General features: G+C 39.5%; 2 protein-coding genes across 3 annotated transcripts; both read left to right on the top strand.

Moving 5' to 3' along the window:
• Positions 1-1,354: 1,354 nt before the first annotated feature.
• si:dkey-5i3.5 (uncharacterized protein LOC565091 homolog) lies at positions 1,355-7,338 on the top strand. 2 transcript variants are annotated; one of them, XM_068313087.1, is made up of 4 exons: positions 1,355-1,529; positions 2,004-2,261; positions 2,458-2,704; positions 5,308-7,338. In XM_068313087.1, exons 2-4 carry the CDS (start codon positions 2,010-2,012, stop codon positions 5,667-5,669), a joined length of 861 nt encoding a protein of 286 aa, XP_068169188.1. In that variant the 5' UTR covers positions 1,355-1,529; positions 2,004-2,009; the 3' UTR covers positions 5,670-7,338. The 2 variants fall into 2 exon arrangements, with proteins under 2 accessions (XP_068169188.1, XP_068169189.1); XM_068313088.1 differs by having other exon boundaries at positions 1,355-1,697.
• A 2,589-nt stretch (positions 7,339-9,927) lies between these two features.
• Positions 9,928-19,190, top strand: rbm28 (RNA binding motif protein 28). Its single transcript, XM_068313651.1, has 20 exons — positions 9,928-10,263; positions 10,409-10,555; positions 10,654-10,757; positions 10,909-10,984; positions 11,090-11,182; positions 11,292-11,363; positions 11,458-11,560; positions 11,655-11,902; positions 11,996-12,062; positions 12,194-12,303; positions 12,385-12,458; positions 12,558-12,693; positions 13,784-13,848; positions 13,997-14,155; positions 14,319-14,468; positions 14,627-14,701; positions 14,788-14,914; positions 15,683-15,821; positions 16,312-16,426; positions 18,786-19,190. The coding sequence occupies exons 1-20, from the start codon at positions 10,146-10,148 to the stop codon at positions 18,924-18,926; spliced, it is 2,319 nt and encodes a 772-aa protein (XP_068169752.1). The 5' UTR covers positions 9,928-10,145; the 3' UTR covers positions 18,927-19,190.
• The last annotated feature ends 187 nt before the right edge of the window (positions 19,191-19,377 follow it).

Genomic DNA, 19,377 nt, shown 5'->3' with positions numbered 1-19,377 from the left:
TCAACATCCTCAACGCAAATACTGCATCTGTAGTACTCTTTTTTGGCATGAAACCATACTGCTGCTCACAAATGTTCACTTCTGCCCTTAGTCTAGCTTCCACTACTCTCTCCCATAACTTCATTGTATGGCTCATCAGCTTTATTCCTCTGTAGTTGCCACAACTCTGCACATCTCTCTTGTTCTTAAAAATGGGCACCAGCACACTTCTCCTCCATTCCTCAGGCATCTTCTCACTATCTAAGATCCTGTTGAACAACCCAGTCAGAAACTCTACTGCCACCTCTCCTAGACACTTCCAAACCTCTACAGGTATATCATCAGGACCGACTGCCTTTCCACTCTTCATCCTCTTCAATGCCCTCCTCACTTCATCCTAACTAATCTTTGCTACATCCTGGTCCACAACAGTAACCTCTTCTAGTCTTTGTTCTCTCTCATTTTCCACGTTCATCAACTCTTCAAAGTACTCTTTCCATCTTCCCATCACACTACTGGCACCTGTCAATAGACTTCCATCCCTATCCTTAATCACCCTAACCTGCTGCACGTCCTTCCCATCTCTATCTCGCTGTCTTGCCAACCGGTATAGAGCAAGATCCCATTTGGACACTTGTTAAAAACAGTGTGAACCGTCATCCCTAAAAATCAGATATGGAAGGAAATCTGATATACCTGTAGTCTGAACGGTGCCGTAGACAGATCTCTAGATATAAGATAAGTATGTGTTAAAATTGTTTGCTTTTATCATTGATGATAACGTTGGATTTCTTCTCAACCTATGTATGATTTGAATTGACACATATTTTATACTTGTCTACTTTGTCCTGTTTTAAGACAACCCTGGATTCTACTTCAAAACACTCAATACATAATTTCTAATGTTTTTAAATGTACAGTGTCATTCATTAATTCATTCACCTTCTATACCCGCTAGTGTCCGCTGTCGCAGGTCGATGGAGCCTGTCCCAGCCGATTAGGGGCGTGGGCGCACCCTGGGCGCAACGCCAGTGCTCCGCATGTCCAGAAATTTTAATGTGTGAATTGAGCTTTCCAAATTGTCGGAAGGTGTGAGCGTGTGCATGGGAGTTTGTCTGTGTGTACACGTGGCTTCCCAGAGCACTGGAGTGTTCCCCAGTTCACCCCCAGTCCGATGGGATAGGCTCCAGTACCCCGTGACTCCCGAAAGCGGAAGAAACGGGTTTGAAGATGAATGAATAATCTTGTAAACAGCGTGAGAAGAAGCCTCCAGACGCTGATCTTATCCTGCGCTGACGTGTTTTTTCCGGGTGGGGACAGTAGTGCACCGTGAATGCGTTTAGCAGCCAGAGTCAGACACGCAGAAGAAGGAGAACTCGCTTTCTGGAGCTCCGCCTGAGGATATTTAAGTTAGACATCGCTTGCTTTGCGCTAAGGCTCGACTAAAGTAAGAAGTTGATCGATTCCAGTGGAACCAGGGTTGTGGAAGCATAATATTGCTCTTCAGAAAAAATTTTAGCACTTCCGATTTCTACATTCGAAACTACAAGGTAACTAACTACCTTTAACCTCTGGTTTGGCTTGGAAACGCATGTACACAGGAAACGGGACACATTGACTTCTTAATCTCCTTGAATGAGGGTGATCTTTCCGTCGTCACCCGGCGTCTGCTGAGGCCGATCTGATCTGTGTTTCGGGGAAATGAACTCCGTTGTGAGGTATTTTAATCGATCAACGAAAGGGTCATAATGCGTTGATAACATGTTTACGTTCTGCCAACACGCACCGGGCGCTTAAGGACAAACGCAACCCGTGTCCTCGATGAACTGTAAAATAGTTTCACTTTAAACACGGGTCAATGTCAATATGTCAATGTCAATATGTCAATGTCAATATGTCATGGTCCTTTAAAACAACTTGTGTCTGTGATTATTTTGTGCACCTGCTGTTAGGTTTCTTTACTTATATTTTCCTTTGCTGTCTTTGTTCTTTTTGATGACTTTCATCTCAAACTTACAATGCAGGAATCTATGAGCACAGCTGCAATGTTGGCAAGAACAGTCATGAGTCTGGGCATCACGGCACAGCGTCTTAGTAAGAATGTCACTTTCTACATCAGTGAATCCTCATCTCTAGTTTTGGACCGTCAGACCCAAATCTATGGAGAAAGTAAGCCCTTGATGCTGCTGCTGCCATGGTTGGGTTCTCGTCCTCAAGCTGTGCAGAAATACTGTGACATTTACTTCCGTGCCGGCTGCGATGTGCTTGTAGTGGAGAGTGAGGTAAGATATTGTAACTGACTTTTTGTGTTTGATAATGTTATAACAGTATAATAGAAATGTGTGTCAGCTATGCAATGAGGTATTTGCATTTTATTTTCATCTCAAACAAAGTCTATTGTAGTGACATTTAGAAATCACGCAAAGCCACATTGATTTGAGGGACTTCACGAACATCTATTTGTTTACTTTACACAAGGTCAAAAATTTCCTGTGGCCCCAATGGGGTTTAAATGAAGGACTGAAGTTGCTGGAGGTGCTTCACAGCGAACGATTCATCTCCCGTCCTCTGCTTGTCCATGCCTTCTCCATCGGTGGCTTTACATATTCCCAGCTGTTGTTCCAGATGTCCCGGGACAAACAGAAATATCAAGCTCTCACACAGAGGATCAAAGGACAAATATTTGACAGCTTGGTGGTGGGTTCTTTGGAAATGATGGCCATAGGTGACTATTTTTTATTATTTTATATATTTGTTAATTTCCTTTTCATTAATACCCATAAAGAGAGGAGGAAAGTGTGATCGTAGGAAGAGGTGAGAAGAGGAACGCCAAGAGTATAGGACTGAGAGTAGGGATATTGAATGTTGGAACTATGACAGGAAAAGGTAGAGAGTTGTTTGACATGATGCAGAGAAGGAAGGTAGACATACTGTGTGTCCAGGAGACCAGGTGGAAAGGTAGCAAAGCTAGAAGTTTAGGAGCAGGGTTCAAGTTGTTCTATCATAGTGTAGATAGGAAGAGAAATGGAGTAGGAGTTATCTTGAAGTAGGAGTTTGATAGGAATGTCCTGGAGGTAAAAAGAGTGTCAGCTAGAGTGATGAGTCTGAAGCTAGAAATCGAAGGTGTGATGTTCAATTTTGTTAGTGGGTTTGCTCCAAAGGTAGGATGTGAGCTGGAGGAGAAGGAAAAATTCTGGTTGGACTTTGATGAAGTGATGCAGAGCATACCTAGAAGTGAGAGAGTTGTCATTGGGGCAGACTTCATAGTAGTAGTAGGCGAGAGTGTAACCAAACAGCATAGGATGGTGGTGTGTAGGATGAGTCTGGTGGTGAGGAAGATGAAGAGGGCAAAGGCAGAGCAGAAGACGAAATGGTGGAAGCTGAAAAAGGAAGAGTGTTGCATGACTTTTAGGAAGGAGTTAAGACAGGCTCTGGGTGGTCAGGAGGTGCTGCCAGATGACTGGATAACTACAGCTAATGTGATCAGGGAGACATGTAGGAGAGTACTTGGTATGTCATCTGGAAGGAAAGTAGATAAGGAGACTTGGTGGTGGAATGAGGAGGTACAGGAGTGTATACAGAGAAAGAGATTAGCTAAGAAGAAGTGGGACACTGAGAGGACTGAGGAGAGTAGACAGGAGTACAGGGAGATTCAGCGTAAGGTGAAGGTAGAGGTAGCAAAGGCCAAACAAGAAGCTTATGATGACTTGTATGCTAGGTTGGACAGTAAGGAGGGAGAGACTGATCTATACCGGTTGGCAAGACAGAGAGGCAGAAATGGGAAGGACGTGCAGCAGGTTAGGGTGATTAAGGATAGGGATGGAAGTCTATTGACAGGTGCCAGTAGTGTAATGGGAAGATGGAAAGAGTACTTTGAAGAGTTGATGAACATGGAAAATGAGAGAGAACAAAGACTAGAGGAGGTGACTGTTGTGGACCAGGAAGTAGCTAAGATTAGTCAGGATGAAGTGAGGAGGGCATTGAAGAGGATGAAGACTGGAAAGGCAGTCGGTCCTGATGATATACTTGTGGAGGTTTGGAAGTGTCTAGCAGAGTTGGCAGTAGAGTTTCTGACTGGGTTGTTCAACAGGATCTTAGATAGTGAGAAGATGCATGAGAAATGGAGGAGAAGTGTGCTGGTGCCCATTTTTAATAACAAGGGAGATGGGCAGAGTTTTGGTAACTATAGAGGAATAAAGCTGATGAGCCATACAATGAAGTTATGGGAAAGAGTAGTGGAAGCTAGACTAAGGGCAGAAGTGAGGGTTTGTGAGCAGCAGTATGGTTCATGTCAACGAGTGGCAGAGAAGTATGTTAGAACGGTGCAGGACATGTATGAGGACTGTAAGACAGTGGTGAGGTGTGCTGTAGGTGTGACAGGAGTTCAAGGTGGAGGTGGGACTGCATCAGGGATCAGCTCCGAACCCCTTCTTGTTCGCTATGGTGATGGACAGGCTGACAGACGAGGTTAGACAGGAATCTCCAAGGACTATGATGTTTGCAGATGACATTGTGATCTGCAGTGAGAGCAGGGAACAGGTGGAGGAGAAGCTAGAGAGGTGGAGGTTTGTCCTGGAAAGGAGAGGAATGAAGGTTAGCCGCAGTAAGACAGAGTACATGTGTGTGAATGAGAGGGACCCAAGTGGAAGAGTGAGGTTACAGGGAGAAAAGATCAAGAAGGTGGAGGATTTTAAGTACTTAGGGTCAACAGTCCAGAGCAATGGAGAATGTGGAAAAGAGGTGGAGAAGCGTGTACAGGCAGGATGGAACGGGTGGAGAAAAGTGTCAGGTGTGATGTGTGATAGAAGAGTTTCAGCTAAAATGAAAGGAAAGGTGTACAAAACTGTGGTGTTGTTTGGTTTAGAGACTGTGTCACTGAGGAAAAGACAGGAGTCAGAGCTAGAGGTAGCAGAGATGAAGATGCTGAGGTTCTCTCTGGGAGTGACCAGGAAGGATAGGATCAGGAATGAGTACATCAGAGGGACAGCTTAGAGGTTTTGGAGATAAAGTCAGAGAGGCCAGACTGAGATGGTTTGGACATGTCCAGGGGAGAGGTAGTGAACATATTGGTAGAAGGATGCTGAGTTTTGAACTGCCAGGCAGGAGGCCTAGAGGAACACCAAAGACGAGGTTTATGGATGTAGTGAAAGAGGACATGAAGGTAGTTGGTGTGAGAGAAGAGGATGCAGAAGACAGGGTTAGATGGAGACAATGATTCGCTGCGGCGACCCCTGAAGGGAAAAGCTGAAAGGAAAAGGAGACACTGAACAGATTGTAAGTTTATAATGTATGACTAGAAGTGAATTAAGTGTTGTCCTCTCTGTTCAGGTCTTGGGAAGACTGTGTATCCACGGTTGGAGACGCTGCTCAAAAATGCAGCTCTAGCATACTTCAGCATCTTCAGGCACCAGACAGCAGACCACTTTGATCTGTGCATCGATACATTTCGAAACAGTCCAGTCAGAGCTCCTGCACTTTTCTTCTTTTGCGAGAACGATCCTATGAGTGACTATCTAGCTATTGAGGAACTAATTGGTCATTTGCACAACCAGGGGATTGAAGTTACAGGAAAGAAGTGGGAAGAATCGACACATGCAGGTCACCTGAAGAGGCACGAGCAAGAGTATTTGACCACCCTGAACACGTTCCTCCACTCACTTCACATCGTACCACTGAAGGCCAAGATGTAAGATGGTTTTATTTATACATATACGATAATATTTTATGTTTGCTTTTTTGTTTAATGGTTTGTTAATGTATACTATTTGAAGGAAGACCTTTCAAGCTTTTGTGACTTTTGTGTACTTTTGGACTTTAAATTAGTGAGTACAATAAATGGGTTATAAAGGTCATAGTTGCTGCACAACACTGATACCAAAGCACTTCACCTGTCTGTGAGCAATAAAAGATACAAGTTGTCCTGAAGTTCTGCAGTAAGGTTATGCAGCAGTAATGTTATACAACACACAGGCCAACCAACTGGTGCAGTCGGTTGGCCTGTTGACCCACAGCAAGAAGGAACCTGGTTCGAATAAACCTGTGGCCTTTCGGTCTGGAGTTTGCATGTTCTCCCCGTGTCTGTGTGGGTTTTGTCCAGGTTCTCCGGCTTCCTCCCACCTCCAAAAACATGCAGTTTAGGTGAATTGGTTATGCTAAATTTACTGTAGGTATTACTGTGAGAGTAATTGGGTGTTTGTATGTCCATGTGTGACCCTGGTGACCTATCCAAGGTGTATTCTGCCTCCCATCTGCTGTCTGCTGTCAAGTGTAAACCCATGACCTGGATTCGAATCAGCCAGAATCAGGATCATGTGATTGCTCTCATTCTTCTGCATTTCACAATCAGACTTGTTTATTGCGATAAAATAAATGCGAGTCAGGAAAAGGTTTCCTTATTTGCCATTGCGAGCACTTTTATTTATGTTGCTCTGAGAGTGCAGTATGAAGATTCATAACAGTATGGTGCATTTGATGAAGAACGTGATGAAATGTGGTTCAGTTGATTTTGTTTTGATTGAAAATGTTATCTGTTTTTACTTTGGCACCAGAAGTTTTCTGGTTCTCTGGCCTGTCCTGGTGAACTTTTCCTCCTGGCTTCAACAATAAACTGATAATAGTTTCATGGTACAAGGCCACAGGGACTGTGAGCTCTAGGACGTACCTATTGACATGACAGATAAGTGAACACAAGTAGAATTTCCACCTTTTGAAAGTGGCAAATTGACGCTTTTAGCTGGATATTCATTATCTTATATATTAAATCACTCAAGTCAATGCTGTGACGATGAACATAAGTCAACAGCACTTGTGAAACTAACAAGTGTGAATCTTTGAATTTCACAACGCTGGGGACCTTTTGCACTCTAATTTCCATTGTTCTTTTTTTTTTTACCATGTCGAAGAGAAAGTGAAATTCTTTTGCCCCCCAGCTTTTTACATTAATGCAGCTGAAGCGACTATGTTGTTGCTCTGCCGGTGCTTAGAACAAAATTGTCAGTTCAGCAAGAACTTCAAATTTGTTGGTGCTCATTGGTGATACTGATAATGGGAACATAGATGATTCACTATTTTTGCACTATGAAGTCATTTAGGAAGTTGTGCAAAATGTCCTCGAGGTTCATGTCACGTTGAACAAGATGATTTTATATTTACTTAAATAATGAATGAATGTTACAATTTACCAAAACATGAAATGAGTTGGACTCCAAACTGTTTATGTCTGCTAATGTTATTGCTAACATTTATATGTTATGAATAGGAAAAAGTGCCTCTAATATTGTAACTTATTTATTTTTTGTGTGTGATTCTTACTGTTTCTTCTAATGTTTTACAACTTGAAATAAAGGTTAATTGTTTCAGTTTGAGGTGCAATAGTTCAATTGGTATGGCAGTGGAGAACTTTTTTTTCCTACCTCAGTTTGAGTTAACTTAAGTCATTTAATTTGTATAACACATCTAAACACACAACAGCTGTCCCAAAGTGCTTTACGGGTATAGCAGGTAAGACAAAACAGTACACATGTCTTGAAATTACAGATAAAATATACAATACTCCATATGTACAGTAAATACAATAAAACAATGGATAAAAGAGGGCTTTCAAAAGGAAGTGAAAGCACAGGGAGTTCCAAAGTTTGGGGGCTGATATAAGCTGATTTAAACTTACTTTAAAAACGGAGCTGATGTTTTGTAAAGTTTTAGAGAGCTGTTGAAGACACCGAAGTTTTTGACCTCTTGAAAATCCGTGACTAGGTACCGAAAAATTTGTTGAAAGTTGTTTGTAGGATTAGGAACCCAACTAAAACTAGAATCAAGGCAGTCAGACTGCAACATCCCACAACATGGCAAACAGAATCCTGAAGTCTGCTTTCACCTGAATTCAAAATTTTACCCTGACCTGCTTGCATAGGTCAAGGATCAAAGCTAGTGCTCTGATCTACTGTCATTGATCAAAGCACAAGCTTTGATCTATGGTCTTACTCACACTGGCCTTCTCCCTCGTCTTTCTTATCCGGTTCCTAAGAGTACAAAAGTTGAAATTTGACTTTGTCCTAGTTTTCTCAAGGTCAAGGTCATCATCTTATTTTCATCCCCTTTGCTGCCCGAGTAATGTTTTTGTTTTTTTGTTTTTTTTGGTAGACTAACAGACGAACACACAAACACTGACAATTTCAATACATCACCGCTTTGAAGCAGGATGTAATCATCAGTGTTTTTGATACGTTCAACTGGACGAAGTTCACTGCCAATCAGGATCTATTTTAGGATACCAACAAGAAAAAAACAACAATGGTAAACTGCAGAACTGCAACAGAAGTATACAATAGCTTGTGACATCAGAATAATTCCTGCCAGCTGCATGAAAAAATCTGCAGCTTGCAGACTTATACCTTGTTCCTTATTATTTTTAATGACTATCTGGATTCAACCAGACAAACATAAAAATTACAACACAATACATGAACATCATAGTTTGTATAATTAACAGGTGTCGTGACTGGAGTGCACAACAAATGTTTGAAACTGTTTCTTTTGTGTTACCTCTAACACTCAGTTTAAAACAAATCTGTGTTGACACAAGCAGAAACCTACAGAAAAGGTCAGTATCTATTGCACAAGCTCAAAATATAAGGAAATAAACTGCATCTGCCTAAACAAACAAACAAATGTTAGGTCAGCATCTTTTTAAATTACTTTTCCAGAATCGGAGCCATGTTCTCAGCTGCTCAGACCAACAACACTATTAGCACTTTATGAGATACTAGGACTCTTTAGAGAAGTTACATTGGAACCTCCAGGGCATAGGATGTAAGGATGGCAGGACCTCACTGATGGATTGGGATTCTGAGACAGAGATGAAGTTCCCTTTTCATCCCGTAGTACAAAAAAAAAAAAAAAAAAATTGTGTCAGGGACTGTGTTGGAATCCACACTGGACCTTTCCATCTAATAGATCTGTATTTAATATCTGTAATTTCTTATTCCATTAATGTTTTGTTTTCCATCAGGTCACAATGATATTTTAACAAGTTATTAAAATGTAATGACACAATATTACACATCATCGTGATGAAACAGTTCAAGTGTAACTATTGATTTTTAAATGACTCAACATATTGATGATAATACACGATCAAAGTTGCAGTTGTAAATGTTCAGATTAAATTATTTTACAACCAGTGATGAATAGTGAGGATAGATACCTTTGCAATATAGTGAACACTGCCCTCTGATGGACAAATACTGAAAGCAACACTTCTTACAGAAAAGCAAGTTTTCCCCTCTAGTTTTATGGCTGGTGAGGCACGCACTGACTCATTCAGAGTCCAATTTACAAATTTATCATCCAATATATTTGTCAATTATTGTGTTTCGTGTCTCATCAGAGTTCTTTCCATATACGTAGCAGGTACGTATTGGGCCAAGGAAGAATGTAAAATGTACAGCAGACAGACAGACAGACATAAAGATAGATAGATAGATAGATAGATAGATAGATAGATAGATAGATAGATAGATAGATAGATAGATAGATAGATAGATAGATAGATAGATAGATAGATAGATAGATAGATAGATAGATAGATAGATAGATAGATAGATAGAGGCAGAGGGAGAACTCATGATGCACTTTGTAGAGCATATTTTTAAATACAGTAACACTGTAGTCCTATTTGCCATAATGTACAAGATACAGTGCTATGCATGAAATGTAGAAGGGTGTGACATATATAATTAAATAGCTAGAATGAGTATTAATGTCGTCACTTCATTTATTGCTATGTTTATTTATGATACGTGTATACGTACATTTATGTAGTACAGTACATGTTGTATCTTATAAATCTCCTAATGTGTGCGGTAATACACCCCTGACGGTAGGTGGCGGTAAAACACGAGCGGTAAACATTCGAGGCTCGAGACCATTTCCGTCAATTTTCCAAGATGGCTGCCCATGCATATAAACATGCGATTCAATGTGGTTAGCGAGTGATGGTGAAATTAAATAGGCCCATTTTTTGTATTATTGGGACTTACGTATACTGAATAGACAGGTTTACGTTTATGCGTGATTGTTAACAAGTTATACATCCGTTACGGAATCGTCACTGAGCCCGGGCGCCATTAGCGAGCTAACCTTCCACGTTAGCTGGTTAGCAAGCAGCCATGTCAGCTCAAACCATATTCGTTGGTTCTCTGCCAGCTACAGCTACGAATGAACATCTGCTGGAAATATTTTCCGACGTTGGACCCGTAAAGCAATGCTTTGTGGTCAGAGATAAAGGTACGCTTTACACTTTAATACAGATATTTTACGGAATGTACAACCGATCGTAAACTAACGTGTGTGAACATTTTACTGAACTGCAGTCCATTTCAAATATTTGAAATTTAAAGACGATGCTTTTTTTTTTTTAAATCTAAATCAGGCTCAGGAAAATGTCGAGGTTTTGGTTACGTCACTTATTCCATGTTGGAGGATGCCCAACGGGCCTTAAAAGAAATAAAAGAATACGATGGGCAGCGTCTTTCTCTATCCGTGGCAAAAAAGAAAATACAAGACAAAAAGAAACCTGGTGTGTATAAACCTTGACCTAATTGATACGAATGACTGCAACAGCTCTCGAGTTTTGTGTCTTTATTGCATCGATCATGGTAACTGTCGTCTGTGTAGCTCCTGAAAAGTCATCTGAAGCACCAAACCAAAGTCAGCCGAAGTCCGGCTTCAGGAAGAACAAATTGAAAGCGAGACTCATCTTAAGGAACCTCAGCTTTAAGGTACACGTTCACATGAGAAATGCAGCAGATAAATGATGACCACATTTATCACTGATCTATTGTAAGACTTAGTTCCACATCATTGGATAAAGTTGTTAAAGTGGCACATTTGTTTTGTTAACTGAAGCACATGAAATGTCTTGTCTTGTAGTGTTCTGAAGAAGATCTAAAACAAGTTTGTAGCAAGTTTGGAACAGTTCTGGAGACCAAAATCCCTCTCAAATCTGGTGAGAACAGATGTCAATACCACTAGATTTCAAAAGACTTGTTTTGTCAGTGACTCTTGAATAGTCTGATTATTTTGTATCATTATTCTTCTTTACTTTGCATAGATGGAAAGATGCGGGGATTTGCTTTTGTCTTGTTTCAAAATGTAAGCGGGGCAGCAAGAGCACTTAATGCCCTGAACCTGACAGAGATAAAAGGTCAGTGAGTAGACTCATTCCTGATACCTCAGAAACGCTGTTCATCATTGATAATTGATATATTTTTTTAAAATATTGTAAAATGCTGTTTTAAATGTTTAATTAACAGGTCGGAAGGTAGCAGTTGACTGGGCTGTGCCTAAGGATCAGTTTATTGCCACACAATCCTCCTCAACTGCAGGTAATTTTATCTTTAAGACTTATAGTAACACTGTGTAGGGTGATTAGAAGATATTTTGATTGTCATCAACAATGTTTTGTTTATTACCTATTAGGAAATAAGAAGACTGTGGAGGAAACAGCAAAACAACAAGATACCAAGAGTTACACTGATGACAAGGATGAAGAAAAGACACAAGTAGAGTCTAAAAAGAAAAAGTGTGAACCTCAAACATGTATACCTTTGTCACTATACCACTAGTTGCTAAAATAGTTGTGTCACTGGTTTACTTTCTTCACAAACTGTCCACAGAGTAATCTCCAAATCAGCCGTGCAGCAGGTAGAAAAATCACAATCCGATGATGAAGATGATAGCGAGGAACAAGAGAGTGATGAGGCGGAAAGTGACGATGAAGAAAGTGATAAGGATAATAATGAAGATGTGGGTGACGATGATGATGACGATGATGATGATGATGATGATGAGCGCATTCATTCAAACGAAGATCAAGATGTGAGTGACAGTGGGGATGAGGATGATGATGAAAAGCACAAACCAGGTATATTATTGACAGTTTTGCCTGTAATGAATAGTTTGTTGTATTTCCTTCCATAAACTGCATTTTTGACACTTCTTACACTTTCATTTGAAGCTCAAAAGAAACCCCCAAGAAAACTTCTGCCTTCAGATGTCAAAGAGGGCAGAACGATTTTCATCAGGTTTGCAATTCTTTCTTTTCTCGTTTGATTAGCTTTTGTTTTTTTATTCTATTTTTTTTTCTTTTATCCTAACATTCTCACAACTAAACTTTATTATCATATTGATGTCTTTATAATTATGTCTATTGTAGGAATCTGTCCTTTGACACAGATGAAGAGGGTCTTGAAGAAGCTCTCCTACAATATGGAGAGCTTATCTACATAAAACTTGTTGTCCATCCAGATACCGAACAATCTAAAGGTCAGTCCTTTCTTAAATGATGTACCCTCTCTGTGAAAAAACTTTTCTTATTTTCTGTTTGTGGATTTGTTATTTTTCCAGGTTGTGCGTTTGCTCAGTTTAAGACTAAAGAGGCTGCAGACAAATGCCTAGCAGTAGCACAAGAGGAGTCAGAGGTACTATGTTTTTTTCATGGCATGGAATTATAGTTAACCCTGTTATGTTCAAAGAATTGATGTTACATCCTGGCTGTAACATGTTATTATTTGATTTAGAGTGGTGGTATCCGTGTTAATGGCAGGAAGCTGTTGGTTGTGACAGCAGTGAGCAGAGAAGATGCATCCAAACTGAAAGTGAACAAGGCAAAAGTAGAAACAGGCACAAGGAACCTGTACCTCGCCAGAGAAGGATGTAAGTAAAGACATTTCATACACTGATCATGAAATATGGCTGTATTCAGGATAGTCTCACCTTCCACACTGTAAATACAATGATACCTCTGTACTCGACCGCCTCTATACTCGACCAAATCGGTGCTCTACCAAAAAATTCGAGTAGAAAATGTATCGGACCCCGAACAGATTTTCGGTACTCGACGAGCCGAGTCGACCCGAACGCGCTCCTCGGCTGCGCTCCTCGGCCAGCGGGTAAGCGTCAGTTCGACTCAGACCGCCAGCGGAGTAACACGTACGCAAATTACGTACGCAAAGACGTACGGAAATTATAGCAAAATATGAAAGTGGTGTACGAGTGTCCGACCTCGCGTCGCAGTACGAAATGAAAGTCAACCATTTCCACTATCTTGAAGCAGAAGCAACTGACAATGGACAGGTTCCTTCTTAAAGAATAGAGGAAGGCTACTGCCCAGCCAGATTCACCTCCACGGAAGAGAGAGAGAAGGGAGAAAACCCCTGGAGGCGCGTTACCTAGCGTCATCATGGAAGGGATTCCCCTTCCATGATGACGCTAGTGTCATCAACCACTCTCCGAAACATAAGTAAATTATACAAAATGGTTTATAATGCTTTATCTTTATCATGTACTGCTTGTGCACATTTACGTATTCATTGTTGTTTAGATACACGTTCTTATAATATTTTAGGTATTTTTCTAAATGGTAAGAACGGATTAAAATACTTTCCATTATTTCTTATGGGAAAATTGGTTTCGGTGGTCGAACAAATCGGTGCTCAACCACCACCTCAGAACGGATTATGGTCGAGTACAGAGGTATCACTGTATTAAAATAATTTCTGAATGCATGTGACTCAACATATACAGCATAATATTATTCATCCAAGGTGGTTTTATAATGTTATGGAGATAGGTCGATGTGAAGATTCTTTGGTGAAACAATTTAAAATGGAGGCAGTGAAGAGATTATTTAATTTGATAAATTACTTTTTTGTTAGCAGCTACTTGAGTAAGCATTGCCTGTCTTGTGAGATTTTTATTAAACGTCTTAAACTATATGTTGTTCTCAACTAACTTCAACACCCAGTGGTCCGTGCTGGAACCAAGGCTGCAGAGGGTGTGTCTGAAGCAGATATGATCAAAAGAGCCAGAGTAAGTTAATTTTTATCTAATGTTTTTGTCCTTTCCTCGAGAAAAAACTGTAATTAGTGCATAAATATGTAATGCATAAATATGTAACAATTATCCCTCAAATGACTCTAAATTGTCATCTTTACTTTGTGTTGTACATTTCTCTTAGTTTGAAGAGTTCAAGAGGACAAAGCTTCGAAGCATAAATATTTATGTGTCAAAGACCCGTCTTTGTGTCCATAACCTGCCCAAGTCAGTGGACAATAAGAAACTCAAAGAACTCTGTCTCCAAGCAGTAAAGGGGAACAAAAGATTCCTCATCACAGAGGTGAGAAACTGAATGCCAGGCGTGTCACTATATACTATAAATAATAATTTCTGGAGCTGTGTTTATCAGGATTAAGCATCATAGAATTTGACTTTGCGTCCAACAGATGGCGCTGTTGTCATTCTTTTTCCTGTTCATCCATGTCCTTCGTTGCTCCATTCAGTGTAGGGTCATGTATGACAAGAAGCCGGTGAAAGGTCAAGTGACTGGACAGTCATTAGGTTATGGCTTTGTCCAGTTCCGGGACCATGAAGATGCTCTCTGCACACTTCGTCATCTTAACAACAACCCCAACATCTTTGGTTCACACAAGGTAAATTATTGTAGTGAAGGATAAAAACAAGATCTGTGTGTTTTTGATATTTTGACTCTGTTTGTAAGTTTCAGACTTGACATGGTTATTTTCATTTGGTTTGGCACACTGGATTTCAAAATTTGTAATAATGAGTTTGGATGTTTGTCATCTTGCAGAGACCAATTGTGGAGTTCTCCCTTGAGGATTCAAAGAAACTCAAAATAAAAGAAATGCGACAACAAAAAAGAAAGGTCTGCTTATAACACTTTAGTGGTTTCATATAATAAAAAACAAATAATTTAAATAAGAAATATTATCTTTGTTGATATTTTTGCAGTTGTTTGTTAAGAATCGGTCCTTTATGGGAGGAAAACCTCAGTCCCAGATGGCTGATGATGGAAATGGACCCAGGGAAGAGGGAAATAAAGTACAGTCCTCAAAAAAGCTGTCAGGAAAGAAGAGAGGTGTGGTTTTGTTTTGTTTATTGAACAGAGACTATATTTAACAGTCTGACAGGAATCTCTAATGCAGATTAGTTCATATAGGTTGTTTTCCAGATGGCTTTTTATAAGTGATGAGAAAATTGGTACAGTCAAACCTCGGTTTTCGATCGCTTCTGTTCTCTACCAAATCGGTTTTCGACCAGAAAATCCGAGAATTTTACGTCTCTGAGCTCGACCAAAATTCGGCTCTCGACCAAACGGAAAGAAGCCGAGCGTACCTGAACGCGACTCCCTCGGGAGCCGAGCGAACTCGAATGCCTAGGATGCTTCCTCCGTAGCGCATTCGTGTTCAAAGTTCAATAGGATATCTTTTATTAAAATAAAACACACCGTCTATTTCTACCCCTTTTTATGTATGGTAAACAGTATACAGTGCACTTTATGGTGTAAAATAGTTAAAAAAAAAACTTAGAAAAATTTGTTTTTTAGACTTGGAACGGATTTAAATTGTTTACATTAATTATAATGGGAAAAATAGTTTCGGATTTCGAACAACTTGCTTTTCGAACAGCCTTCTGGAACGGATTATGTCCGAAAACCGAGGGTTGACTGTACTCTGAAATCTGCTCTTACCTATGTTAGAACTACTGTTTGCATCATCTATGAAAAATATGATACACAGCATGGATACAAAGCAATGCACTGACATTACTGTAACATGTTTGTTTGGTTTTTAGTGTTCACTTGTGATCTTTTTACAGTTTTATCTCATTTTTATATTTTTATCAGCTCCTCCTCTCCACCAGAACAAAGATGGTCACTATTCTGGCTTCAAGACCCAACAAGAGGTTGAACACATAGAGTTGGAAAATGGAAAGAAACGAAGAAAAGTTCTAGCTTTTCCTTCCCATCATGGGCCTAAGATCAGGTACAATTTTAATTAACTTATCTAACTTCTCGTTTTTAATTCTGCTTCATCCACTCAATGCTTAGGTAGGTAAATCCTGATGTAGATTTTTTTACATTTTTATTTAATGTTTAGCATGTGCACATCTCAGTTTTCAGCAGTAGTGGAAACAAGCATTGCAGGTGGAAGGCAAAGTTGGGCAGCAGTAGCTGCCATTTAGCTGTAATGTAACAAATCCCTATATTTATGTGTGTCTTGTGTCCCAAAGCCATTCTTATTCATAAAATTAAAACAGCAGGTTAATAGACAGTAAATATATTTCTTTAGATACTGATTTTATTACTTCTCAATTATATAGACACACACACAAATAGATCCTAGTATTGCTGAGGTATGTTTGTGGGACTTTTCAAGTATTGCAGCCAAGCAGTTGAAATTTGTTTGATACTTTACAATGTATTTTGTCAGGATGATTAACTCCTCTTCAACTCCCCTTCCTCTTCTTCTGCAGAATGCGTGACAAAGGAAAGCAAAAGGCTCCACCACCCAAAAAAGCGAAGCCTGGTTCCAGCAGAAAACAACATCAAAGACGACAGATAGAAAAGCCCACACAGTCCAGGAACAAGGTTCATGCACACACTGCGTATATGCTGAATCTTTGGTCATATTCACAAAACATTGAAGAATCAATGAATTTCATCAATAGTTGAATATTGCATAGAGAAGATGATGAAACAATTGCTTGATATCTCATCTGGAGACCTGCAGACACTTGTCTTTTAAATATTTAAAAATAATGACAATACCAACACACCTACCAAAAACACATTACTAGATAAGTCATTTACGGATTAATGGTTTAGTCATTAATCCGTAATTAGATGTAGGCAACTGATTCGCTGTGGTGACCCCTGAAGGGAAAAGCCGAAAGGAAAAGAAGACGATTATGTCAGTACATTACATTTTGTCAATAATTGGTAGTATGCAAAACTTCAATTTATATACATATGATTATACCTAACTCATTCGCTGCCAACGCTTTGCAGCAATTCATCTCTTTTGACGCTCCAGAAATTTATCAGTGTTTTCTTTCTGTTCTTGACGGACTGCCAAGATTCCTCATTCAGAGCGACACCGTATTCGTTCATGAGTGCGTACAGTTATCCAATAAGTTTTTGTTTTTTTTAATGGGACAATGCTTTGAAGTGTGACATATTTAAGTCCCAGGACAGAGTTAACAATAAGCATGAGGGCATTTATGTCACATGATCATGTACAAAATTAAACCATAATTGTTTAAATTTAGAGAAATATTTGTGGTGAGAAAAAAAGTTGCACATGTTGAAAATGTTGTGAGAGGAGGGTAAAGGAATGGAAAGGTAGCACCTGTATTTAGCGGCTAAGACTCAGGAATCTCCTCGGTGTGGTGGTTGCAGAGCTGGACCTAATTAGTGAGGAAAGAATGAAGTTCAGCACCGATTTGTATTTGGTTTACTGTTCTTCCTTTTTTTGCATTAGAAAATTCATTTATCCTCAGCTTCAGTATCAAAATCAAGTGATTCTTTCATTTTCTATAAAGTGACATGCAAAATAACTAAATAGAAGGTACGGTTAAAGTATTAATTTGCAGACTTCTGTGGGGGGTGGTTTGTGTGGTCATTCTGCTTTCAGTTCCAGTAGATTTCTGGTTTTCGGGCAGGGAAGGTAGTGATTGAGGCTCTGGGAATAAACAGGGACGGTGGAGGTTCACACAGTGAGTGGCCAGGGTGTTTGGTGTCTAATGGTGCAGGTAGTCTGAATTTCCCTTGGGATCATTAAAGTTATCTATCTATCTATCTATCTATCTATCTATCTATCTATCTATCTATCTATCTATCTATCTATCTATCTATCTATCTATCTATCTATCTATCTATCTATCTATCTATCTATCTATCTATCTATCTATCTATCTATCTATCTATCTATCTATCTATCTATCTATCTATCTATCTATCTATCTATCTATCTAGTCAACTAAATCAGAGTAGTAATAGGCTGTCGCAGACATTTGTAAATTATCCGTTGAATGTTTAAATGAAAGCCACCAGGGCCTGCTGTAATCCTTGCCTTCACTTTGTTCTAGATGGTTTCTGCTGGTTGCCACAGCAGACAAAGTAATATACTGTAATTCAGAACACCAGGAAGTCTTCATCATCATCATATTTGGGCAGCAGGTTGATGGTTTTGTTGTCTGTCAGGGCTTTGTAGCCATATCACAGGCTGCCAGGATCTTCACTGCGCTGTTTAGTGTTGGGGAGAGGGTTAGAGTTAGCATCACGGTGCCTCTTTGTTTTCCCTTCTTCACTGTAGGCCTGTTTGTATGAAAGCTGCTCCCATCCCCAGAGAAAAAACTGCACATATTTACTGGGCAAAAGAAGAAAACAATGTGGTGGTAGTATGGTTATAATTAATGTGCCATCCTGGTGGGATGTATTACTGATTACTGACTGATTCCACAATATAATTTAGGACTGATGACCTTCAGGTATTATTGTATCCCTAAACGCAGCTCATTAAATTATAATGAATTGAATGATGAATGCAAGCTGCTGCTCCTGAACTTAACATATGTTGGAATTTAGTGTGGTTTTGGTCCCTAATTACGTCACTTTTTTTTAATCACAAAGTAGGGAGGGGAGAACAAGCTGTAAAGTTGGGCAAAAATGAGTAACAGACCAGTTCCTCGAAAAAAGCTTTGCTTCTTAAGAGTCATCCATCATAATCATTTATCTCACTTTGGACGATAATCTGTGCCAGTAGTGATATTTATGTTGTCTCTTGGATGAGAGGTGAAACGTTTTCAAGAAACTTTCTTAAAGTCCAGTGGATTTATTTAAACAGCTTTGGATAACCATGACCTGGATAACTGAGAACCTACACAGACATGTTGAAATAATACTTTGATGTGACATGATACATAAACATTTTTATTTTGTTTTCCAGAAAGCTAAAACGACAAAGAACAAATTCAAGAGTCGGGATGGGGACGGTTTTGACAATCTGGTCGACAAGTACAAGAAGAAACTGATGGGCTTCAGTGACAAGAACATCAACATGAAAAGAAACAAGTGGTTTAATAGTTAGTGCAGTCACTGTTAGTGACTGAATGAAAGTGGTCAGTTTTCTGAAATTTTAGAAAAAGTGTATTTTTGACTTAAATTGGATTTTTCGGTACAGGATGGGATTCCTGTTCATATTCATTTTGTTCATACAATCTTTGTCCCAGTTTGTTTTTTACTTCTAAAGTAAAACATGGAAGGATATTGCACATGTTTCCATGAGAGTTTAACATTCTTACACTTTGTGTTGTTAATCTTAACATGTTTTTATTAAAACTTTGTTGCCTCAGTTCATTGTGAGTTTGCTTATATTCAACATTTGTAAAGCTGTGTTTAACAGGAGTTAATCATAAGCCGATGGCACTGGATAAAAACTTCCCAATCATTGCCCTGACACATACACCTGCAGCAAGAGATGACGAAATTTGTATGTGAGCTACGTGCTTTTCTCCTCTGCCCTCGTAACACCACACTGA

Source organism: Antennarius striatus, chromosome 4 (genome assembly GCF_040054535.1).
Source record: "Antennarius striatus isolate MH-2024 chromosome 4, ASM4005453v1, whole genome shotgun sequence".
NCBI classification, from domain to species: Eukaryota; Metazoa; Chordata; class Actinopteri; order Lophiiformes; family Antennariidae; genus Antennarius; species Antennarius striatus.
This window is presented reverse-complemented; position numbering and strand designations above follow the sequence as displayed.

Excerpts from the sequence above, each read along its gene's own strand:
- si:dkey-5i3.5 (XM_068313087.1), top strand. The coding sequence starts at position 2,010 with ATGAGCACAGCTGCAATGTTGGCAAGAACAGTCATGAGTCTGGGCATC. Across the intron at positions 2,262-2,457 it reads TGCTTGTAGTGGAGAGTGAG|GTCAAAAATTTCCTGTGGCC; the intron begins GTAAGATATTGT and ends ACTTTACACAAG. Across the intron at positions 2,705-5,307 it reads TTTGGAAATGATGGCCATAG|GTCTTGGGAAGACTGTGTAT; the intron begins GTGACTATTTTT and ends CTCTCTGTTCAG.
- rbm28 (XM_068313651.1), top strand. The coding sequence starts at position 10,146 with ATGTCAGCTCAAACCATATTCGTTGGTTCTCTGCCAGCTACAGCTACG. Across the intron at positions 10,264-10,408 it reads CTTTGTGGTCAGAGATAAAG|GCTCAGGAAAATGTCGAGGT; the intron begins GTACGCTTTACA and ends AATCTAAATCAG. Across the intron at positions 16,427-18,785 it reads CCACACAGTCCAGGAACAAG|AAAGCTAAAACGACAAAGAA; the intron begins GTTCATGCACAC and ends TTTGTTTTCCAG.